The 26,365-nt window shown below is 40.8% G+C and overlaps 1 protein-coding gene across 3 annotated transcripts in view; it reads left to right on the plus strand.

Annotated features, from left to right (window-relative positions):
- The window catches only part of L3MBTL3 (L3MBTL histone methyl-lysine binding protein 3), a 148,964-nt gene that overhangs the window by 72,201 nt on the left and 50,398 nt on the right, over positions 1–26,365 (plus strand). For all 3 annotated transcript variants that reach the window (XM_074948407.1, XM_074948406.1, XM_074948408.1), the window contains exons 11-15: positions 126–277; positions 9,392–9,468; positions 15,049–15,134; positions 20,431–20,541; positions 22,192–22,306. In XM_074948407.1, the coding sequence (XP_074804508.1) occupies positions 126–277; positions 9,392–9,468; positions 15,049–15,134; positions 20,431–20,541; positions 22,192–22,306 (541 nt within the window). The remainder of the gene's footprint in view (positions 1–125; positions 278–9,391; positions 9,469–15,048; positions 15,135–20,430; positions 20,542–22,191; positions 22,307–26,365) is intronic.

The raw sequence follows: 26,365 nt of genomic DNA on the forward strand, positions 1-26,365 counted from the left end.
CTAATTGGTAAATTTTTAAATGATAAATTTTTAAATGACTTGTATGTATTGATTGTGGACTCTGAGGAGGTTTTGGGATGTAGAGTGGGTTATTTACCTTTAATTTAAACTTTCTGTTTGAGCAGACAGTTATTCCATCGGGATTTCGAGTGGGAATGAAGCTTGAAGCTGTAGACAAAAAAAATCCTACATTCATCTGTGTTGCTACGGTAACAGACATGGTGGACAATCGTTTCCTGGTTCATTTTGATAACTGGGATGAGAGCTATGACTATTGGTATGACCTTTGTATTTGTTATATTTTAATAAGTCATATCAGAAATTTGTTAAGACCGTATCTTTCCCTGGTACTTTTTATACTCTGCATGTAGTCAGCACATCAGCTTTTAGCAGATTTTTATAAATATGTCTTCCAGACCATTAAACAACCGTAGTAAATGTTAGGGGCCAGGTTATCAAATGTAGATGTTCAAGTTGCACGTACACAGCTTTCACAAGATTGTGGAAAATGGGTGGTGGTGTTGCATGTGAAACTAAATCTGGTATAAGTAATTTCTCTTTTAATTTTGCAATGCATCTTCATGTTGGATTTTTTATTGGGAAATAGACACATGGACATACCAGTACCATCAGTATTGGGCATGCTGGTAGCCATGACTGAAACAGCAGCTGCATTTCATCAGGGTGTGTCTAGGTCTGGCCAATATGCCCTGCTAATAAAATCTGTTGAAGGGCATGATTGTCTCTTGATCGTACTGCATCACAGTTCTGTTGTGTAGTCAGAACTTCAGTCTTGTTTCCTAAGGCTTTAGCAGAGTAACAAAATGGGGTTAAGGCCCGACATACCTTGCAAACTGCAGCTACTAACTTGTTTCCCTGATTTATTAAATTTTTGCTGGCAGAACTTTAATGTGTGGAGGTATATTGGGGGTCTGGAGGATGAGCATGTGTGAAAATTCTGCATTATTCATTGAATGTACCAACTGTAATTTTATTACCAGCGTGACATACAATGTTGTTATGCAGTTCAGTTTTAGTTTACAACATGCATATTTGCTTTTGCTACATCTGCATCTTAATCAGCAAGCTGTATAAAGAAGTAGGATGCTACGGAAACATATATAACTGATGAATGAACCCTAAAGGATTTGCTGTTTTTTTCAGACAAGCTTCCAAAAGTTTGAAAATTATCTGAAACTTACTGAAATATTCTGTGTCTTAGTATTGCTAGCGGTAGCTCCCGTCCTCAACTTTGCGTTAACATTTTACATTGAGAAACTGGTAATGTTGTGGCTAAGGACTATGAAATAATATTAATAAGAAGTCAAAATAAGGAATTGTTCGTTACCTAAAAATAAATGGCAAAAAATATTTTGTTTGAGGCATTCAGTGGTGGGTCAAGAACCCATGTAGAAAAGGATAGAGAATAGATGAAAATACTTACTGTGCACCCATGGAGGTTGTGATTGTAGCTGTTGATGCCAAAAATGAACTGGAGGAGAATGAACTTACTGAAACAGTGGCAAGCAAGTATTTGGGTCAGACAGAGGTAGGCAAAGTAAGCAGTCATGGGTTACATCCACAGGTGATATGACACTTCCTTCAGGTGAAAGGAAGAGTATAGAATTAGGGTTAGTGATTATTTTTAGGAAGTCTTCTGATACTGGAGAAGTAGCAGGTGACTGGAGAAAGTTGAAATTTCAAGGGGAAATGCCATTTATTTATTTAGATTTAAATTATAACATACTATTAACAATACTTTTAAATCTCAGCAGCATTAAAATCATCAGTTCAACAGCCTACCAGTCTTTTGAGCAACTGAATAGCAAAAACAGAGTTTTTCAGAATTTTAACTTTTTTGTTGTGCTCTCAAATTACTGTAAAACACAGGAATAAAGATCTCCAGATTTCACATCCAAATAGTTATAATACAGCTATAGTACCTTTTTATAGGACAGGGTGAGAAAAATTAAAATAAAAAATGTATAGAGGATTGAAGAAATCACTTTTGAGTATGCTCATTTGGCATGTAAGATTTTACCAGAGCCTATTTGAAACATTGCCCCATTAGTGATATCATTATGCAGTTTTCCTGTCTGGCTGGAAAGGTCCTGGGGAAGCTGCTAAAAAAAATGTATGTGAAGGAGACTATGTAAGACTGAATTTTTGTAAAGTGTGTAAATGTCTCATGGAAACGCACTCAGGAAAATCCACCAGGGGGAAAAAAAAAGAAATCCTTGACCAAGTAGCCCTCCCCTTTTTACTGGTGTGTTTAGAACTGGCATGGAACTGGGGAGAAGGAAGGAAAGAACATAGATGAATGATTAAAACAAACAAAAATAGCAAAAGACACATACTGGCAGAAAAGGAAGTCTGGAAGTTGGACCTCATGGGTGTACTCACTGCTCTTTGTCCCGAGTTTAGATACGAGGATTGTAGGTGCCTTAAAAATACCTCAAGTACCTGGCTCCACATCCAAACATGCACTTGACAGATGTGCCCCTGTTCTTAAATGTACAAGAGAAGAGTACTATAGGGCTTTTGCAGAGTGATGGGCTTTCCACATACCCACCACCCTTAGAACATGCCTAAATCGGTAAGGATCTGTAAGAGAAAATGGCATATGAAGCACATACAATAGATTATTGCCAAACAGTTCTCTTTATTCCTCATGAGGTCTTTTCAGACTTTAAAAATACAGCCATTTTGTACCTTATCCAAGTGGAAATAAGATTTATTTTTGTAAAGTCTAAAACATTTCTTTCCTCTCTTGGATAAATGAAAAACAGCTGAATGTAATTTTACCAAACTCAACAGCAGAAGAAAAAAATATCAGCTCTAAAACTATTTTATAAGCTTAACTTTCAGCCCATATGTATTTTTTTCTGAATATTTTCTGAACATACATTAATAACTTAAAGTGAAAGTGTCTCAGCTAGAATTAGTGTCATTACTACAGCCCTATAAAACATGGTGATAATATTTCAATGGCCTATAAATCCCATGAAATAAATCATTGGCATTAGTTTTTAGGAGGAAGAAAAGTGAACAAAATAGTCAGAGTAATATTTATATTCAGGAAAGTAAAATTTGCTCTGCATTCTGCAAACCTATTCATTTCCCCCCTTCTTATCTAGAAATGACAGAACATTTGGTATTTCTATGAGAACAATAAGTGCCAGGGCTAAACTTTATCATGTCAGGGTAAAGCAGCTGTAATTTTTCACTTCTGCAGCTATATTCTTCATATTTTAAGAAGTAGCAACATAGCTTTTCTCTATTTGAAAAATAATTCTGATTAATGCATGCAATATTCACAATTAATGCAGTCACATAATGATTAGGGTTAAATATTTTTACAAGTTTATACGAGAGGACCAACGATCCAAGAATAGTGAGTATTTTAATGATTCAAAGCTTTAAATAACAGTTTCCCAAGTTGCAACCGTGGCTCATTTCTGTTAAGCAACAGGTGTTAGTGATCCTAGTGACCCGATGTCCCAATTTTATAGGGACAGTCCCAATTTTGGGGGCTTTTTATTATATAGGCACCTATTACCCCCCCATCCCCTGTCCCGATTTTTTACACTTGCTATCTGGTCACATTAGGTGATCCAGTACTCCTTTTTGAATCAGTACTGAGTCAATGTCCCAGCCCTGACCTGGAACATCTCTTGGGTGTGACACAAAACCAAAGTCATAAGTGTGATGTAAGAGTGTTCTACCAAGTGCATTATCACTGAAAGATGTCCATATGTTATCTTTAGGGCAACCAATCAATGCATATTCCTGACATTTTTTGGGGTCTGTTTCTGACATTCAGTTTGGAGATGAAAGCCACATTGTACTGGTACCAGGTCATTTGTTTGTGGGTTGTTTTTTTTTAACCAGGCTTTGGGCCTGTAAGGCAGACAGTGTGGTTGCTGTGACTCATCGAGGCGGTGGTGGTGGTAACAGGAAAAGGGAAAAATTTGAATGGCTTAATAGAGGTGTTCCTAAACTACTGTGTGCTCCTGGTGATCAATGAAAGGCTGTGATGGGATCCATGAGACTTTTGTTCTCTTACAAAGTAGTCAGTAGAAGGAAAAAGTTAAACTGGTGTGATTTAAGGCTGTAATCCTTAACTAATCATCTCCTTCCCTGGAGATGGAATTTTCAAACGTTATTACATTAGTTTAACTGCTCTCGTTAAAGTCAGTAGTGAAACTGAATGTGTAATCTAAAACTTGAGGATGTTTCCTGGTTGAACAGTCTTAGTGTTAGGATTTGTTATATATTGGTATATTTGTTATATAAAGACTACTAATAAAAATGGCTGTGAGTTCCTGCTGGAACCTGGAGGCACGCACTGGAGATAGATAACGTTACAGCTTTTTATATCAGACACAAAGAGCACTCATTGCCCAGTGTGTGGCTCGGGGCCCCACTGAGCCATTCTGTTTGTCTGCCTTGTGCAGACCACTTGACTCATGAAACCTCTGCACAGCCTTGACAACTCTGCTCCCTCATTGCATCTCTAGCAACAAAGAAAGCCAGAATGTAGATTTTTATTGTTTGATTGTCTAATTCCTGTGTCCTATCCTGAATGAACTATTTGAGTGTTGGGAGCAGAATGAACACTTGGAATGGTCCTATGCAAAAGGCTTACATCCACACTCTCTACACCATCTGTTACTATTTTGTTTGGTACCCTTTAAAAACATGCCCCTTTAAAAACTGCTCTCTCTGACTTATCATCTACTTCTGAGCTCTTCTGAAATGATCAGATCTGCTCCATCATTGCTCAAAAAGGAGTCATATTTTTTGAGGGGAGCACATTGGATTAAAAAGACCAAAGGATAATTTAGGTACAGAATTTGCTTTTAATTACCTGGAGCATAACAAGTTTTGAACATGTTTGATATTAATATAAAGGAAAGGAGTACTTGTGGCACCTTAGAGACTAACCAATTTATTTGAGCATAAGCTTTCGTGAGCTACAGCTCACTTGCATCCGATGAAGCTTATGCTCAAATAAATTGGTTAGTCTCTAAGGTGCCACAAGTACTCCTTTTCTTTTTGCCAATACAGACTAACACGGCTGCTACTCTGAAACCTGGTATTAATATAATGGTGAAATGGTAGCACTGAAGCACTAGATGGGGCTATAAGATGGCTTCTTTTTTATGCATAGCTGGCTTGGCTACTGTATATCAGTATGACAGTGTCAGAGAAGTTGTATAAATAGCCATACTTACAGTGTAGTTCTATTTGTTAATTATAATGCACTGTTATGGGTGTTTATAGAAATTACAATTGTTAACAAAATCATATCTGCTGTAGATCCAATAGTATATACATTTAATATGAGTATTTCTGGTGCAAATCCTAAATATCAAAATAAAATTTTATCCAGTGGGGAAATTGGCAGTTAATTCAGAACAGCAAAAATAATGTAACACATTTAGCATATTTTGAAAAAAACTTAGTCAGTTATAAAATAAAACAGTGCTATCCATACCTTTCAGTGAAGGCACATTTTATTTGATATTTTTTTCTGAAAAGAATTAACCATCATTTAGTTTCTGTCTCTTACAGTCTGAATTTAATTATTGAGCTGTGGCTATGCAACAGTGAAATGCAAGACAAAAATCAAAGGGAAAATGAATAAGCAAGGTAGAAAAAATATTTCTTCCTCCAGAGTTGTGCCTATAGTGCTTTGTTCTTGAGAAAGCGCATGACCTGTTGTCATGAGCATATATTCGCTTGCCCCCATATGGAAAGTTCGGATATCTGCATGTTTCCTTATGGATCCAGACGTTTGAAAAGAGTCTATAAAGGAATTCACAGTCCCAACCACCTTCAGCTCTTTCCTTAGCATGATAAACTGCTGGCAAGGAAGCCACCTCTCCATGTATTTACTTTTTGCATTTTTTTTCTGTTTAGCCACATTTTAAAATTGTTAGATTTTTATAAAAATAAGAAACAACGTTATAGTTTGCTCTCTGCTCTTGTTGTTGTATTATAGATCCAACTGGGTTTCAGTGATGGTTTTGGCTCTTGTTAAACATTGTTTACTGTAGGGACTGGCACTAACAAAGAGACAGGTTTTACATGATATGATTTGTATGACCTATATAATCTTGTTCTGAACTTTGGGATCCTTTATTTGGGCGAGTACATGCCACAACTGCACTGCTTTATGAAAGATCCCATGCTTGCCACACTACAGTTCAAAAGATAGTGGATTTGCAGAGGCAATGTACTCAAACTCAGATTACTAGTTACTAACCTTCCCATTGCTTTTGCACAGTGCTTCTGGATTAAGTGTTTTACAAAGCTGTGGGGTTGAGAAGGAATTTTTTCCTGGGTCAGATTGGCTGCGATTTGGGGGGTTTTGGGGCCTTCCTCTACAGTTGTGGGTGAGGGTCACTTGCCAGGATAATCTATGTATATCTCACTTAGCCACTGCGAGGGTCTGAGGCACTGGTGCACCTCAGTCCCTCCTGTTCTGTGCCTGTGGCACTCAAGAGTCTGCTCTCTTGTGGGCTGTAATCCGTGGTCTAATTTTGGGTGGAGGGTTTAGTGTGTTGGGTGGTATTGGTTGGCCTGTGATTTACAGGAGGTCAGCGTAGGTAATCTGGTGGTCTCTTATGGCCTTAAATCTGAATGACTCGCCTGAGTGACAAAATTGAGAATAGAATCTAGCATTCTTGCCTTCAAGTTATGTACTCAGTCTACTAGACCACAGCTGTCCCTCGAAAGAATGCTGTATGTCCTACTTAAGATAAAAGTCGGCCATTTTATTTGTCAATATTTCTCATTTTTTAAAATGACAGTAAGGTGCTCAGAGGCAATGTTAATAGGGTACTTTAAAAATTGTCCATTTTTCCCACACTTATTTTACTCATCACACAGTGATAAAGTGACTATGTCTCGGTATCAGAAGTGACTTAGATGCTTAGGAGTCTTTCGAAAGTGGAACATAAGCTCTTAAGTAGTTTATGTGCTTTCGAATATTTTACTCCAGAGCTCTTCAGGCAGCATCAGTGCAATGAGTCCAATGAGGTAATGGCTCAGTCTTTGCAAACTCCCCTGCCCCAGCCCCTTAATGGATTTGGGAGAGAGAATACCTGTTAGTCCTACTGTTCTTTACTTCTTTCCTCTCTGAAGTCTCTGTAGAGAGAAGGGAAGAGTGTGTGTGTGTGAGTGTGTGAGAGAGAGAGAGAGAGAGAGAGAGAGAGGCATAACTCTGACTTTCTTAGAACTGCTCCAGGCAGAGCTTTTCTGAGTCAGGTGTAAAAGACCAACTAATGGAGATAGAATGTGAACCTTTGGGAACTTCACAACCCTAAAAAGTGTTGACACAAAAGTACCATATTTTCAAAATAAAAAACCAGGGCATTTTTAAAGTGGAATAAATAAAGTGCTGTATAAATAATAAACTTAAATACATAAAACATATTTTGTGCATTTTTTTTGTAAGGGACAAAATGTTGGTACACTTGATATCAATTGCATCCTTTGCTGTTGTAATAAAGCCTTTGTTTCTAGAGAGTACTTTTTCCTATAGGGCTTGATATATTTGAAGTTAGCATAGAGAAATACTGGTGCAGCTGTTCAGTTTTATATTATTAAAAATTTTTTTTTTTAAAAATTACCCTAGACGGGTATTTCAACATTAGGTCTAAAATCTATAAGTAGAAATCTGAAACAGTACTTGCTGTGTGATGACGGTAATGAGATACCCTGCTTGCATTTCCATTATTTAACGTACACAATTAAATCCACCTACACTGGACTTCATCTGTTTTGTCATGTAAAATCACTTTTAAAACATCAGTGTACTTTAAGGTCTTTTCTTTAAATTCTGAATAAGAAAATATTTCTTTACTTTTGCTTTATGTAGCACAAGCTCAAAGTCAATGTAGTTATCTTAATATAGCCAATGGTTCAGTCCTGTGTTCTTTTGTGTGCTCAGTTGCCCATTGAAATCAATAAGTGGAGGCGATATGGTAAGATATCTGACATGTTTAGACATCAGGGTGTGGATATACCTTCAACTCATGCAGAAATCCTCCTCCCTATGATAATAACAGGATAAACCCCTCTGTGTTCCATAGGAAATAAGGATGTTGGAGATTATAGAATAACAAACTGATTTTTTTTTTTACTTACTGCTATTCATATATAGTGAAATGTAAACCCTTAGGATGCTGACACTTTCCAGAATTCCTAACCATGTGAAGAAAAATAGATATTATCATATAGACCCCAACCTTGCAATAGGAGCCACATGGGCAGACTACGGTTGCCAGGCATCTGGTTTTCAACCAGAACATCCGGTCTACAAGGGACCCTAGTGGCTCCAGTCAGCACAACTGACCAGGCCACTAAAAGTCCAGTTGGCTGCAGTGCCAGCAGGGTAGGCAGGCTCTGTGCCCAGCTCCACGCAGCTCCCAGGAAGTGGTCACCATGTCCTTCCAGCTCCTAGACAGAGGGGCGGACAGGGGGACTCCACTTGCCACCCCCAGCACCAGCTCCTCAGCTCCCATTGGTCAGGAACCATGGCCAATGGGATCTGTGGGGGTGGCTCCAGCAGTCGGGAGCAGTGCATAGAGCCCCCTGGCCGCCCCTCTGCCTAGGAGCCGGAGCGACATGCCACCCACTTCCTGGGAGCTGCCTGAGGCACCCCGAGCCCCCTCCTGCGCCTCAACCCCCTGCCCCAGGTCGGAATCCTCTCCCGCACTCAAACTCCCTTCCAGAGCCCACAATCCCCAGCCCTGAGACCCCTCCCACACTCCAAACACTTTGGCCCCAGCCCAGAACCCACACCCCCAGCCGGAGACTCGCCTTCCCCCTGCATCTCAACTCTCTGACCCAGCCAGGAGCCCCCTTCCGCACCCGGAACCTGTCATTTCTGGCTCCACCCTGGAGCCCCCACCCCCAGCCCAGAGCCAGTACCTCCTCCCACACTCTAAACCCCTCAGAGTGACCTCACAAGACCCCAATTCTTTCCGAATGCATTACTGGGATGCTTGAGATCGGCTGACATGTTGTGCTAAGAATCTCAAGATTTGAATATGTGGGAACTGGTGGGGGGGCTCCTCATTGGAGGAGTTTTCCTTGGAATTTGCTATCCTTGTTGGTCGAGTATAATTGGGTCACTGACCTTTCAAAAATGTTGTAAAGATCTTATGCTCACTCTTATGGGGTAAGAGTGAATGAGGTATATTGATATGTTTTTGTTACAGTTAAAATTTATATTTAGAGTTAAATTCATCATAATTTATTTTGGATTTGTTAAATAAATAATTCTGCATTTTTAGGGGAAAGAAAAAAAAAAAAAACTTGTGTGCATGCCCAGACAACAAAATGATGAATGCATTTTTCAATCACTTTTCCCCTCCAGGTGTGAGGCAGCTAGCCCACACATTCATCCCATTGGATGGTGTAAAGAACATAGAAGAACTCTCATCACTCCTCCAGGTTTGTACTACACTTCAGTACTACACAACTGAAAGAATTAAAGAAAACGTAGCTAGCAGCAGCATTGGCCAAGGCTCACAACACACATTATGACAGCTCCATTGAAATACTCTACTTATAATTAAGAATTGGTATTTGGAGGGGCCTGAAGTGGTCTATTTACAAGCACTTGATATATTAAATTGAATGATGCATGCACAAATTTGATATCTTTCTGTGCTGAATTAATGAGACAGTTATCCATGCAAGATATTCCCAGGGAAAAGCCTAGAGATGGTCAAAAAGTGAAATAGAATGAGACAAATAGCCTGTCTACCTCTGTTCTACTTTTTCTCTCTGGTGTTCTCTTTTGCTTTTCTTTGTCTCTATATTTTTTTTTCCTTGTTTCTTTTTGTGTGATGGGCTGAATTTACTTACAGGTTCGGGAGTCTTGGTGCTGAAAATTGTGAGAGATATTGCAATGCCATGCAATCTTTTTGGGGACTATATTGTATTAAATGTATAAATGGGGAAGGATTGCCACAGCTCCTACAGTAACTAAAAACAATGGCAAGTGATTAAGGGGGACCATCTGCGTCTTATCTAGAGAGTTTATTCCCCCCCATCCCCCGGAACAGTTTGCATACTGCTTCAAGCTGGGTTTTCCAGAGTCTACGAAACAAAGAAAGGACCTTTGGTATAAAAATATGAGCTTGAATTTACACAAGGTCTTCCTTCTGATCCAGAAACAGACAGACTTTCTGTCCAGTGGAGGGCAACCCATGTGGAAGGGTCTAACTTCCAGATTTGGTTCACATGCCGATATTTGTCTAATGCAACAACTCTGTAAACCTGGCATATATGCTGTTGATATTTTTTGTCACAGTTTCAGGTAATTGCACCCATATCTCCCTCCCACCCCCTTTGTGGGCCACTCTCAGAGTTCCCAGTCAGATCTCAAGTTTGCAGCCATCACCTGTCACTGAATAGAGACCTTTATCCTACTCCCTTCAACCAGGAGTTTTTAGGGCTGTACAGCTCCCCACCTTACGCTGCCTAGAGGCCAGCTCCTGTGCTTTGCTTTCTCTCCAAGGGCTATGAACAGTGTATTGCAAGCAGTTACAAGTTACCAGTGATGGAGTATACAAACCCCAAACTGGGCTGGAAGGGGTTAAAGGACAGTACTGGGCCCAGGTAGCACCAGCCCTGTAGAGCATGCTCCAGCTGAAGGAAGGGTTGAAAAGGGAGCAATCCAGCTCAGAAACGGGGAGGCTGGGGAGGAGGACAGAAAGGCTACCCAAAAGGCTCTTGACAAGAGTGCCAGAGAAGCTTCCACAAGGGACTAAGACTGTATGCTGAGCCCAGTTGGGTCTGATGGTTTGGTTGCCTTTTCTTTTGCTTGTCACCTTATATTTCAACTGGAAGCTGTGGGGGGACAGGGAAGGGGAGAAGAGTGAGAACAGCAGACAATAGGAAGTGATCGGGGGGGTAACTCAGAGGGCGCCTTTGAGGGCCAGACACTGTTGACCCTCCTAGCTGGGTCAAAGCCTGGTGGAGTGGGTGGGCCTGGGCTCCCCTCACTGCCCACCTCACCACACCTCTGATTAAAAGAGGGTCTGGACTGCAAGACCTGCCCTTAGGGAGGTGGCCCTATATGTGCTAGCCACTGGGCTGCCTAATCCCACCAAGGACTCTGTGACGTTACCATGGTTCTTTCTAAGCAAGCACATTTATTCTTAAGGTAAAAGCATTACAAGGAAAACATAAAAACAATAGAAGTTCCTATATGCATGCTAAAAGCTTACCATAGGTCACCCATCAGTTGTATGGGGCTCTAGTAGGTCAAAATCCTTGCAACCCTTCCACATGGATTGCCCCCTGGACAGAAAGTCATGTCTGTTTGCTGGATCAGCAGGAAGACCTTGTGTAAATTCAAGGTCATCCTTTTATGCCAAAAGTCCTTTCTTTGTCTCCTACTCTCTGGAAAATCCAGCTTGAACCAGTATGCAAACTACTCCAGGGGGTGGTAACTCTCTAAATAGTTTAGTAGCTGTGGTAATTCTTCCCCTTGGAGTAGAATACAATCAAATATAAACCATTGTATACATTTAATACAATATAGTCCCTGAAGATATTGCATGTCATTGCAGTATCTCTCACAATTTTCAGCACCAAGACTCCAGAACCTGTAAGTAAATTCAGCCCATCACGCAAAAAGAAATAAGGAGAAAAAAATATAGAGACAAAGAAAAGCAAAAGAGAACTCCATAGAGAAAAGAAATAGAGAAGGAATCGAGTGATTTGTTTTATTCTGTTTTCCTTTTCAACCATCTCCAAATTCTCTTGGCATATCTTGATGGATAACTGTCTCATTAATATAGCACAAAAAGATACTAAATTTGTGCATGCATCATTAATGTCACTATATCAAGTACCGAAATACTTTTGGAAAATGAGATTTCAAGTTCTTACATCAACCGAGATGAGCACAGGTATACCAAAATACCTTTAAAAATCTGGGTCTTAGTGGATAAGTGGGTGGACAGCCCTGTGTAATCAAGGGAACAAAAGTGGTAAGGACTCTCAGAAAGGAAGGAAACCAGGGTGAGAGTGAGCATGCAATAGAGAGAGAGAGAGAGAGAGCGCGCTTACTGAAAACAAGAAAGCAAGCATTTATTTTGGAATATTGTGTGTTGGATTAACTGGAATCCCCTCCATATTGGAGATCATTAAGACTATTCCGTAGAAAGTAGCTTGAGCTATAGCTTGTAAAAAGAAGTGCTGTTTAGCAAAGTTGTTAAATTCCTTTGAGACAGGTCTGTAGTGCCTGTTGGTCTTCCAAATTTATGTAAGTAATTCTAGAATATTCCGTATAAAAATAACCATGAGAGAATTAATGGAAAAAACTTGGAGATTTCTTTCTTGTAGAACGTGTCATTTAGAGTCATTCATTCTGTCTGTTAAAATAAAACTTTGAGAACGGTGGTGACTGTGTGTGGTTACTGCTCCTTTAAGGTCTGGAACATTCTGTGTGCCAGAGTTTAAAAACAATTCTTGTCTTTTAGCAGTAATTGCCACTGGTTAGAGCTTGTTTGGATACCCAAGAATGAAATTAGCTGCATGTAGCTTGTAACCAAGGAAACCTTTGAGTATGCTAGCTCTGTTCATTTTTTGTTGTTTGTTTGTTTTTTCTTATTCTGATCCAATTAAAGTCTGATCTAATAAAAGACTTATTGGATTTGGAGAAACAACAAGGCAATTGCCATGTCAGCAGTGAGGCAAGAGGTCTGTCTGAGAAGAAAAGAGGAAAATGATAATTTGTGAGGAAGTTGATGAATCCCTCTGATGTAAAATGTGTAGGATTTAATCAGAGTATCAGGGTTGGAAGGGACCTCAGGAGGTCATCTAGTCCAACTCCCTGCTCAGAGCAGGACCAATCCCCAGTTTTTTCCCCAGATCCCTAAGTGGCCCCCTCAAGGATTTAACTCACAAGCCTGGGTTTAGCAGACCAATGCTCAAACCATTGAACGATCTGTCACCCCTAATGCGATGTAACCATTTTATGTACAAAGGTCTCAGCAGTATTTCTATGCTGAAGGTGTTGAAGAATCTTAATAAAAATTTCCATTCTTCATCTCTGTTTGGAAAGAGAGACATTTGTAGTCCTCAAAGACTTTTAGGAACTGAGATATATGAACTATGAGGACTTGGCTGAATTATTTAAAAAGCAATATGTTCCCCCAACTAAATTCCTAGCTAAGAGGTCTGAGATTCACTTAAGAAATCAAAAGAAATAGAAAATAGGAAAACCTGTTTAATTTCCTGGCTTATCTTAGACAGCTGTTCACAACCTGCCATTTTGGTTGGCATCTAAGAGAAGCACTCAGAGATCATTGTGTGTTCAGAAACAGAAATCCAGAGTTGAGGGGGTCTGCTGAATATTGTTTGCAAAAATAGAACTCAACCTGGAAGGAGCCGCAGATATAACATTATTGTTTGACTGCACCAAGAGACACGTGTGGCAATTTCAGAGATTACATTTACAGTCATATACAGGAAGGAAAGTACAACCCACAGGCCATCAGCAAGTTGGAGGAGGTTTATAATTTCAATGCGTTGAACTTTGCAGGAATCAGAGGAATGTTCCGTTAAATAAAATGAAGTCAGGGAACTGTGGTGAGAGATATCATCCAGCATGTTTATCATGCATCCTGTAGGAGAGTTTCAGTGAAAGGAAGTCATTTTTGCAGAACATGAACTGCTGCACTAGCTATGTGACTATGTAGGACCTCATTACAAATACTGTGCTTTTTCCTGTGAAGATGGTTTGTGACTTACATATCTTTACTCAGAAAATTCAAGTTTTTGCTCTCCAATTCTCCCACCCCATGCACTGTTGTTTCATAGATTTGTAGTGAGAAAACAGATATTCCTTGTTTAGAAACCCTTTTTGAATGTCACTAATATGGTACCATTGCAAAAGCTTTTATGTTACTTTGTTTAGAAACAAAAAATCTGTGTATGACTGAGAATAGTAAAATAAAAGGTATATTGGCCAATTCTGCATTCATTTGGTGTTGAAGATAGAGGATTTGAAGTTAAGGGCATAAGTTTTGCTGCTATGTGGGATAATGAAAGCACAGATCACAGGCATCTGTGGCCTGACAACATGAAAAACTGTACTTAGCCAGCTAGACCTACTTACCAAGTTGAGAAATATCCTACTGCTCAGCAGCCTGGGGAAGTCATGAAACTTTTTGAGGCATCAAATTCTAGAGCACAAAGCTACTTACAGAACAACCCGAACATGTACTGTAAAATTCGAATCTGCCAATAAGTTAATTACAACCTGTTATTTGGCAAACTTCATAAAACACAAGATACTGGTGTAAATTCACTGTCGTGTCATGAGTCATCACTTAAACATTTAGTTCTTATACAACGTCAGGGGCAAGCACTCTTTGTTCTTTAAAAGAAAACACTTTTTTGGTATAAGGCATATTAAACAGGACAATCTCAAGTCCATTTTCTTAGAATGAGTCCTCCTCCCCCACCCCACACACCATGATGTCTGTATCAGAGATATCCTAAATTTAGAAAGTATTACAATAGTTTTGGTTGAAACAACTTCCCTTAAAAATGAAAGTTGGTAGATGGTCACATACATTTTAAACTGATACATGACTATCGTAGGTTCTGATTAGTATTGACACAATAACCTTAAACCTGTAGAATACAGGATTAAGGGTGAAGCACTGTCTTGAATGCATAGAAGTGGATAGACTTCCAATCTTTGTTACTTATCTTCTCAAATCCAGAGCAGTTGTAGTTTATTTTTGTGTTGCTGGTTACTCAGTATTGTGTGTTGTGGGGTTTCTGTTTCTTTGATTAATAGGGAGTATGTGTCATAGGCAGGTAGAATGTTCAGATAAGTGCTGCTTATTGCAGTTGCTTTATTTATTCTTTAGATTTATAAAATATAATAACAAATATTTACTTGCCTTATTATGAATTCTCTAGATTAATGTGCTCTAATGTATGTTACATCATAATACTTATATGACATCATTAAACCTTGCTTTTATATTTTTTTTCTATTAGATTATCCACATGCCAAACATTTTTCTTGGGAAAAATATTTGGAAGAAACCAATTCTTTACCTGCACCTGCAAGGGCTTTTAAAGTGGTGAGAGAATGTTAACATAGTGTTCATGCTTCCAATTAGCTAATGTACAGTAGATGTTTTTTTTTATGTGAGTTTTGAAATTACTGTGAGAAATCAGAAAATTTTTCATCACTATAAATCCTGAGACTTTTGACTAATTTATACTAATAATACTTAGCTAGCTAATGAGTCCTCCCAGCACACGTCGGAGAGAGGTGAGTGAGTATTATTGTCCCCACTTTACAGGCACAACAAGACAAGTGGCTTATTCAAGAAAGTAGAAGGCATCATTATCGGAGCCAACAATAGACATGAAATTCTTGGCTCCCTAGGCTGACCTTCTGTCTGTCTTTGTGAGCTTCTGAGGTTCAAGTCCAACATTTTTGAATACTATCTCGTTGCTAAGAAATTCATTAAACTAAAGCAGAAATGTGGTGCTAGCCCAGAATTCCAGCCATCTGCTGTAGTTCACTGTGGTTTGGTTACTGGCTTACAACACTTTTCACTACAAAATTTTAACAAGCATGGCCAAATCCTGAGTTTTCATCCAGAATAGCCAAGCCAAGCGAGATGTTGTATGCATTTGTTGTGTGGAGGGGAGTCCTCACTTATGGCCGTGGGGCTGGTGACCATGAGAAGTTCCAGGTAGTAACACATCTTCTAACCTCCTCTATCTGTGTCCAGTTTTGGGCCCCACACTACAAGAAGGATGTGGATAAATTGGAGAGAGTCCAGCGAAGGGCAACAAAAATGATTAGGGGTCTAGAGCACATGACTTATGAAGAGAGGCTGAGGGAGCTGGGATTGTTTAGTCTGCAGAAGAGAAGAATGAGGGGGGATTTGATAGCTGCTTTCAACTACCTGAAAGGGGGTTCCAAAGAGGATGGCTCTAGACTGTTCTCAATGGTAGCAGATGACAGAACGAGGAGTAATGGTCTCAAGTTGCAATGGGGGAGGTTTAGATTGGATATTAGGAAAAACTTTTTCACTAAGAGGGTGGTGAAACACTGGAATGCGTTACCTAGGGAGGTGGTAGAATCTCCTTCCTTAGAGGTTTTTAAGGTCAGGCTTGACAAAGCCCTGGCTGGGATGATTTAACTGAGAATTGGTCCTGCTTCAAGCAGGGGGTTGGACTAGATGACCTTCTGGGGTCCCTTCCAACCCTGATATTCTATGATTCTATGATTCTATCCTCGTCCATCCCTGCCCTGCCTTCTCTTACTGTCGTATTCTTTTTGGGAGAGGGAGGGTGGGGCAGAATAAGAGTGGATTATGTAGTACGGGTGTAGAAAGACGAGGCCCAGCATGTAGCAGGGGAGAGGTTTGGCTAGTGACTACATCCTGCACTCACCCTGCAGCCGTGGCTCCTGTCTCGTGGAGCTGGCCTGGCTCTCCAGTTTGGGTGCTGTGATCACATGGTCACAGCACCACTCACATTTGATGCATCCACCCTTCCATTTCCTTCTATAGAGGGGAGGATGTGCTAAACCTATGTAGCACTGTGACCACATGCACCACCTTGCAATGCCCAGAGTAGACCCAGACATGGGTGCCAGAAGGACTGCAAAAGTGGGGAGCCAAGGCCCTCCCCACCAGAGCCCTCGAGAGAGCTCCCTCACAGCAGCCTGACCCTCCTGGATCCCCTGCCTTTCCCCCACCCCCAACAGTCTAACACTCTGCGTCCCCCAACTCCTTACCAACTCCTCCTTACCAACTCCTTACTCTCCTGATGGTGAGCCCAAGGTCTTCAGGTAGTGGGTCCTTTCTGCTTCACAGACCCAGTTGGTCCCCGTTACTGAGAGGGACCACCACTGGGGTTTTGGCAGCCGGTAGGTAAGGGCTTGGCTGCCGGCACTTAGTATGGCCGGCATTTAGGATGTTGGCCAGCTGGCCTGTGCCATAGTGTGCTCCTTCCAGCCAGGTTTTAAAAAGTAGGGTGCTCTGAATTCCCTGTTTTAAAAAGTGGGGAGGGCTATGGCCTTTTGGCCTCTGCTGACTCTAGCACCTATGGAGCCGGGGCAAGCCCCATGGGACAGGAGGTACCACTTCTGGGTGGGCTCATCACTGACTAGTCAGATTCACAATTACCATGTGTGATGCTTCCGTGGGATACCCAGGGTTGTGAGGCACCTTGATGTCACCTGCATGAAGAAGCCTTGTCTGTGCCTGCCAGGGATCAGCTCCCCAACTCCACTTGCCACAGGTAACACAAGTACTCCCTTCTCAGTCCACGCAGGCACTGCCATCAGTTTACAGGTTAGTGATAGATATTCTCCAAGCATGCCCCTGGAGCACGCATGCCGACCTGGGGGCAAAAGGGGCAATTGCCCAGGGGCCTGGGCAATATAAAAGGGCCCCAGGGCCCCCGGCCACTGCCGCCGCTACCACAGCAGCAGCCAGGGCCCCCTGGGCCCTTTTAAGTTGCCCGGGCGGGCTGCAGGGCTCCAGGGTGCACGCGGGGTGGTACCGGCGGCGGTGAAGGCAGCCGAGTGGGCATATGGAAGCCCTGGCCGTGCCTGAAGAGCACCCATTGACTGTTCCGTCCTGGGGCCCAGAATGTCTGTAGGCGGGCCTGCCATGGAGAGTCCAGCCCCTGTTCCATTGGACACACTCAAAATTCACAGATCTGCTAGTCCCAACAATATAGTATGCATCAACTTGTCAGTTTTACCTCTGGATCACCACTCAACACAGTGCTTAGATATGTTTACAGTGAAAACAAGCTTAAGTTTATTTATCAAAGAATAGAGATTTGAGAAAAAGCAAGTAAGATTAATGTAAACAAAGGATTACATATAAAATAAAACCATAACACACAGTCCAGAGCCTAAACTTACCTAACAAGAAGCCCTCTTGTCTAAGGCGGCACTGGTTACCCAAATCAGCAGCACTGCTATTGGTACCTGCATGGCCCCACAGTATGCCAACATTTTTATGGCTGACTTAGAACAATGCTTCCTCAGCTCTCGTCCCCTAATGCCCCTACTCTGCTTGTGCTATATTGATGACATCTTCATCATCTGGACCCTTGGAAAAGAAGCCCTTGAGGAATTCCACCATGATTTCAACAATTTCCATCCCACCATCAACCTCAGCCTGGACCACTCCACACAAGAGATCCACTTCCTGGACACTACGGTGCTAATAAGCGTTGGTCACTTAAACACCACCCTATACCAGAAACCTACTGACCGCTATTCCTACCTACATGCCTCCAGCTTTCATCCAGACCACACCACACAATCCATTGTCTACAGCCAAGCTCTACGATACAACCGTATTTGCTCCAACCCCTCAGACAGAGACAAACACCTACAAGATCTCTATCAAGCATTCTTACAACTACAATACCCACCTGCTGAAGTGAAGAACCAGATTGACAGAGCCAGAAGAGTCCCCAGAAGTCACCTACTACAGGACAGGCCCAACAAAGAAAATAACAACGCCACTAGCCATCACGTTCATCCCCCAACTAAAACCTCTCCAACGCATCATGAAGGATCTACAACCTATCCTGAAGGACGACCCATCACTCTCACTGATCTTGGGAGACGGGCCAGTCCTTGCTTACAGACAGCCCCCCAACCTGAAGCAAATACTCACCAGCAACCACACACCACACAACAGAACCACTCACTCAGGAATCTATCCTTGCAACAAAGCCCATTGCCAACTGTGTCCACATATCTATTCAGGGGACACCATCATAGGGCCTAATCACATCAGCCACACTATCAGAAGCTCATTCACCTGCACATCTACCAATGTGATATATGCCATCATGTGCCAGCAATGCCCCTCTGCCATGTGCATTGGTCAAACTGGACAGTCTCTACGTAAAAGAATAAACGGACACAAATCAGACATCAAGAATTATAACATTAAAAAACCAGTTGGAGAACACTTCAACCTCTCTGGTCACTCAATTACAGACCTAAAAGTTGCAATTCTTCAAAGACTTCAACAAAACTTCAAAACCAGACTCCAACGAGAGACTGCTGAATTGGAATTAATTTGCAAACTGGATACACTTAACTTAGGCTTGAATAGAGACTGGGAGTGAATGGGTCATTACACAAAGTAAAACTATTTCCCCTTGTTTATTTCCCCCTCCCCACCCCCCACTGTTCCTCTGACATTCTTGTCAACTGCTGGAAATGGCCCACCTTGATTATCACTACAAAAGGTGTCCCCCCTCTTCCTCCCCCTCCCCCGCTCTCCTGCTGGTATTAGCTCACCTTAAGTGATCACTCTCCTTACAGTGTGTATGGTAACACCCATTGCTTCATGTTCTCTATGTATATAAATCTCCCCACTGTATTTTCCACTGAATGCATCTGATGAAGTGAGCTGTAGCTCACGAAAGCTTACGCTCAAATAAATTTGTTAGTCTCTAAGGTACCACAAGTACTCCTTTCTGGTTACCCAAAGTCCTCCTCGCAGCATTTTTTAACCAGGATGGCTTTCATAAGACCAAGAATGCCAGAGCATCTCCCTGAATCCCTAGATGTATTAGACCTGTCCTTTGTTCTTCTCCTGTAAACGGGGGTCCCCCACCCCACCACTGTTCACCTCTTCCTGTTAATTTTCTTCTCCTGATGTCCCCACAAAATCTTCTTTAGCATTTGACTCAGTATGCAGATAGACTTGCATTGTAAGTTACGCAATGGCAGGGAAATGCATGTCTCCCACCACCTGTCTGGTGGAACCTGCCTTTAACTTCAAGACTTTAAGAACATAATTTCTAATACATAAATGTGTCTCCTTACATGCTACCTGCACATACATTTTTCAAAGACGATGTTGACCATTGTGACACCCTTTGGTGAACTATTATGTAAATACCAGACCCATGGGATTCCTGTAACTCTTATGCATCCCTGCGCTATCTGCTAGTTGGCCTCAAGAGGCCCTTGGGTCACACTGTAACCTCTATGGCAAACTTGTAAATTTAATCATAATTTAAAGTGCCATTTGATCTATGATGAAAGTGTATGAGTGTAAGGAGATACAATATGTAGAATTATTGTGCAGTATGCTGTTTCATAGAGGTGGAAATGCTCTTAAAACATTTCTAGAGCGTTTAGGGGAAACTTATAGCATTAAAGATCTTTACAGCATTAATGATTATTTTATTTACCTGGGGGCTTGAAGTGATGAGACTAAACTCCTAGAGAAGTAAATTATTTTTCTAGACTAAGTTATTTTAATACAACAGTTTTTATGTTTGGATTTTTTTTGGAGGGGAATGATTACCCTTATATTTTATAACAGTTTTTTTACATTTCATTGAAATAGCCATCATCTCTCATTGTAGAAACCATCTCATGGATTTCAGAAAAATATGAAACTTGAGGTAGTTGACAAGAGGAATCCAGTACTTATCAGAGTAGCAACTGTTGTAGATATTGATGACCACAGGATAAAAGTAAGTCAATCTCTGTCTCTCTCTCTCTCTAAATTGGAGGTCCTGTTTACAACATGTTGACTGTTTTGTAAAATAAATACTGAAGTTCCAAAATTAAGGACCTTGATAGTTTGCACAGGAAGATATGAATCACATTGATGCACTGCTAAACTCACTCTCATCCTCCTCACTGATTAATACACAAGTAATTTCTTTGGAAGGGGTATCTCTATTGTTTTTTTAGTCAGTGATGTGCTGAAATAGAAGCTAAGGAATAAAGGATGAGTGTGTTGGGGAATTGCATTGAGAATAGTTGGGATAAAAGTTGTTTTATAGAAGAATGTTGATGACTTAATAATACCCAATATCAAAAGATTGCTGTGATTTTTGTATTAGGGCTCATAAAATATTTGGGATAGATGAATAAAATCTTTCTCTATAATTTCCACCCTGCAAAAGCCCAAGTGAGACAGGGAAAATCTAAAAAGAATGAATGAATAAATAAAGATTTCCTTTCTCCCTGTCAGGAGCTTCTGCGGTGTAGAAACTTATATTAATTCTGGACTTCAGATTGGATTAATTTCAAATGATGTTTGCTAAAGGATTTGCTGTTTTTTCAGAAGACTTGTATGTCTGGGTTATTTTCTGCTTTGATTTATAAATCATTTTACTTATTGAGTCTTTTAACTGTTAAAATACTGGCATTTTCTGGAATGCTAGCTAGCTAAATGAATATGAAGGATATTTCTTTCTACAGTGTGCAGAGAGTTCTTATGCATACATGACATTTCAGGCAGCAAATGCAACTGACATTTCATTTTGAATCCAAATTAACAAAGGGTGTGAAGTCATCAAAATTAATATCTGCACACCTACACATTTTCTGCATAAACTACACATTAGTTTGGTCCTGTCAAAAAAATTATCCAGTCTAATATATTAAAATGTCAATATTTGTGACCCTTGCAGTTTAATTAACTTTATATTGTATATTGAAATAGCCTTTTATGTACATTTTATAAATAAGATCATAAGAAATAAAGATCCAAGGTCTTCATTAGTACAATAATTTAAGTAAGTTAGGGTTGCAGATCTTTGGTCCCAACCTGAAGAAAATCAGTGATTGTCTTCTACAGAATCACAGTTCGGTCTCTCATCTGATTTAATTCCTTACCCTTATTAGTCAAATTTTACAAATAGTCAAATTGCTATAGATCCCTTTGTTTCTGGGGGTGGTGAAATTCATCCTTGTGCAGAGGCCCTTTACAAAGTCTATGTACTGGGTTAACTCCTGTTTAAAATAGGAATTTGACTGTTCTAAATGTTTAGAGCCCTTTGAGAGAGAGGGAGGACAGAATTTGGCCCTTAAAGTGTTAGTGTATATACATAAACATTATAACTGTATAAATGTACATGTATATTTTGAGCCTGACAGTGTAACACACACACAGACCTATTCTGCTCCCACTTAAGTAAACAACAAACTTCCTTTCTCTTCAGTGGAAGCAGACTAATGCCCAAAATCTAGTTTATACTGCTGTGTAATGTCTACAGTTTTCTCATGTTATTTCTCTAAAGAAGCTGACATTATAAAGCCTAACATTTTGGAAGATTGTTGAGGTAAAATGACTTTATAGAGAATTTTTCTGATGGTTTTTCTTTTGCTTTTAGGTGCACTTTGATGGCTGGGATAGTATTTATGATTATTGGACTGATGCAGATAGCCCCGATATCCATCCCGCAGGCTGGTGTGCAAAAACTGGACACCCTCTTCAGCCTCCTCTTAGTAAGAGAAATCATAAGATGGTATAATTTTAAAGTTATGATGAGGGGCATGTGTAATTTGTGTAATGCTTTCTCTGTGACCCAGTTCATAGGAAGGCAGAAGTTGGTGTATGCAATATAAAATAAGTAGATGTGATGTTTATAACAAAACACATAATTTATTAAGATTTGGCATAATTAATTGCTTTTTAAGAGGTGACTTCACTGATCTTGTAAATGAAATTTAACAATTATGCATAAGAATTACCCTTGTATACTAGAGGAATCTATGGGGAATTCCTGACCCTACTGAAATGAGTGGCAAAACTCTCATTGACTTTAGTTGGGCCAGGATTTTGTCCCTGGGTCCTCTCTCCACATTTTGGAATGTTAACTTGTTTTGAGGCCCTACACAGTGCAGACTTTTTGAAAAGGCACTTGATTAAAATGTGGTGCCAGATGCTCAAAGTGGGCTTAGTCCCTTTTGTGCTCCAGGCCTGCAAAGGGGACTTGAAGCTGCCGGTTTGAAAGGGATTCTACCAGAGACATAGAGTGGACATAGTCTGTGAGCTCCTGCACAGAATGGATGTGCTCGGAGGATGAATCAAGGTTGTGTAGTGAAGGAGGCTGTATAGGACCATTCTTTCACTTCTTGTGAAAGTTGGAAAGTGTCTAATGAATGAGGCATAGGATTAGAGAGGCCAATCTCACGGCTTAGTCAGTTCAATACTGCTCTGGAGAATTGGATTCTATCCCTGTCTCTACCATAGAGTTTGTGTGTGATGCTAGTCAAGTCACTTAATCCAAGCTTCTCACATGTGTGTTCTTCATTTTCTGGATGATTGACTTGAGACTCTGGGTCTGATTTGCAGAAGTGCTGAGCACTCACATCTACTACTGAAATCAATCATATAGAATGCTAAGTAAGCAGAAAAATCAAGTCCTAGATGTCTCAAATTGGGCACCCAGAATTAGTGGATACTTTTGATTTATTTCTCTGCCCTTCAGTTCCCTATCTGTTAAGTGGGGATGATAATACTCCCTCATTTCACAGAGATTTTGTGAAAATATATCCATTAATGTTTATGAAGCTCTCAAATACTTGTCCGCTTCCAGCATGCCTCATCTTATTAGAATCCTTTTTTAATCTTAGTAGTAGTTTTTAGTTGATAGATAGATTTTAGTTTTAGTGAGAGGAGTACCTCTTTTCCTCTCTTCTCCTATCAGAGAGACTTGCCTCCTTAAGAGGGTACGTCCAGCTCCCAAGGCTTCAACCATTGCCTCTCTTGCTGGGAGGCTTGGATTGATGACCACTCCAATTGCATCCACTGCTGTGGAGAATCACACATTCTGCAGAATGTGTGAACTTCTGCTTACCCCTGAAATGTAGGGACAGCAAGAACCAGGAGATCAAACTGAGGCTTCGGATGATGGAGCACTCCCTTTGTCCCACATTGGAACCAGATCATGGGAACCCCCCATATTCCAGTCTCTGGGAAGATCTAGTACCCTTTTGACCTTGGCTCATCACTCCCCCAAGAAGGGAGAGACCTCAGAGACCTTCAGAGGCTCTAAGAAGAGGGGCTGTACCTTGCCCCATAAGGGGTCTGCTCCAAAGAGATCTCAGTCTCCTAAGTCAGCAGTCTTGGAATCGTCAATTTCTAGACCTGGTACGATGGAAGCTGCAGGTTCCTCTGGTACCACTAGGGCTGGAAAACCAAGAAGCTCTTACAAGAGCAAACATGGCTCTAAGCGAGCCTCTGTACTGACTGGGGATGACCAGGAGAAACATTCTGCCAGATAAGATGCATCTCTTCCACCAGTATCTCCCGTGGAGAGTTCTAAACCATTGGTACTGTTGGCTTCCAGAGAGACCATCGCATCGGTACTGGTGTCCCATTCGGTGCCTCAGGAATTTTGATTCTTGAAGGACTTAGCTTTAGCCGAGGAACCGCAGTTCTCACAGATCATGGGCACCAAGGATCCCGTGTACCAACACTAGTTCGGTCCCCAGACCCAATTTATCATCAACACCACCCAGTTCACCACCGTTTTCAGTTGGGGCTCCTCCAGTGCTCTGAGGAGGATGGCAGAGTGGACTTTCACTCAGTCCATTCAGTCTCGTTAGTCTCTGCACAGGGTTCCCCTGCCCATCCTTAAAGGAACACTTTCTACGTGGGTCATAGATACAGGGAAGAGTCCAGTGCAAGTCATCACAAGTGGTGGGATCAACTCTGGATGCCATCACCTCTGCCGTATGACACCCCCAGTGATCATACTGGGATCCTGGGCTGCTTACTGTCAGCAGTTTTCTAGGGCTCTGGGCCTAGCCCACTGGGATGAGAGGGAAGTTCAGTTTCTGCCACCTCAGACCATTCCCCAGCAGCAGGAGATGTTTGAGGAATAAGAGGCGAGGGAGGATGAGGACGCTACTCCTCAATCCACTGTCTCCTCATCGTCGCCTGATGCTTACCCCTGAAATGAATAGAACTATGCCCATTTACACGAGCATAGAATTTGGCCCTATGGCTCTGACCCTCAGCTGGCTCGATGTAGGTGCAGGATTCCTTTCTCTTTTATAGACGTACAAATAATGGAATATAGGAATTGCCATACTGGATCAGCACAGTGGTCCATCAGGTATAGTACCCTATCTCTGATAGTGGCCAGTCCCACAGAGTATACAGTCAAGGAATACTTGGTTTTTGTTTGTTTTTGAAATCATAAATTCATATCCAAACCCCAAATGTCTAAATTTCATCTGGTTCCAGATTTATCTGAAATTCACCTCTGCTCTAGCTAGCAATCAGATCATTTCCCAAGAAATAGAGAAATGCCAATTTGGTCATTTGAAATGTGTGCAACTGCAGCAGTAAATCAGAGACAAGGTGTTTTTGTTTTATTTTTTAAACTGCTAAACCTCTAACTATTGACACTAAATTTATCACCAGTTGTAAGCTCACCATGGTCAATTGTAGATCGTGAACAGTTTGGTTATTAGAGCAGTGACTTGCAGGTATCTATTTAATGAAAGATGTGAGAGTGATTGAAGTGACAATTTCAGGGCTATTTTCTTCAGTATTTGGCTTATTGTTTTCTTTATTGGATTGCTTCATTATGTTGATGAGTATTTGGGATTGAGCAGAATAGAATTAGATGTTATATATGCCTTTTATACTCAGGGCATTTCAACATTCTTTACAAAATAATGAACTAAAGAGTGTCAGCAGGCAGTGACTTTAAAGGCAAATATAGCAGCCGTTTTCTACTCAGCAACCACTGTCATGTGGCCGTGAGCATTAGAAAGTTTGCTTTGCTTGTTATCGTCCCAAGGCATCTTCTCAGGCCTTCAATTTTCCTGTTCTACTCCCAGTCCTTGCACCAGTTTTGCATGATTAATTATGGCTCCATATGGAACTCATCAATATTGCTCATGACTAAACTGAATAAATAGGTGGAGGCCCAAAGAGATTGTTAAATAATGTAGTCTGAACTGTATCTCATAGGACATTAAACCTCATCCATTTACCCCTATTAAGACGAGTAATTTGTATTTTACTAAAGCATATCTTCCAGAAAAGGCATCTAGTCTTGATTTGAGTACTCCAAAAGATGGAGAAATATACCACTTCCCTTGGTAGTTTGTTCCAGTGGTTAATCACCCTCTCTGTTGAAAATAACTGCCTAATTTCTAGTTTGAATTTCTCTGGCATCAGCTCCCAACCATTGGTTCTTATTATGTGTTTCTGTGCTAAATTAAAGAGTCCTTTAGTCTTGGGATTTTTGTCCCTGTGAAGGTGCTTAGCCACTCTGCAGGCTTCTTTTTGATAAATAAAACAGATTGAGCTCTTTACATTTCTCACAGTAAGGCATTTTGTCCAATCCTCGAATCATTTTTGTGTCTCTTTTCTGCATGCTCTCCAGGTTTTCAGCATTCTTTTGAAAATGTGGGCATCAGAACTGTACACAGTATTCCAGAATCGGTCTTACCAAAGCCATATACAGATCCAAAATCACCTTCTTACTCCTAATCACTATTCCCCTGTTTATACATCCAAGGATCATATGAGCTCTTCTTGAC

Source organism: Natator depressus, chromosome 3 (genome assembly GCF_965152275.1).
Source record: "Natator depressus isolate rNatDep1 chromosome 3, rNatDep2.hap1, whole genome shotgun sequence".
Classification (NCBI taxonomy): Eukaryota; Metazoa; Chordata; order Testudines; family Cheloniidae; genus Natator; species Natator depressus.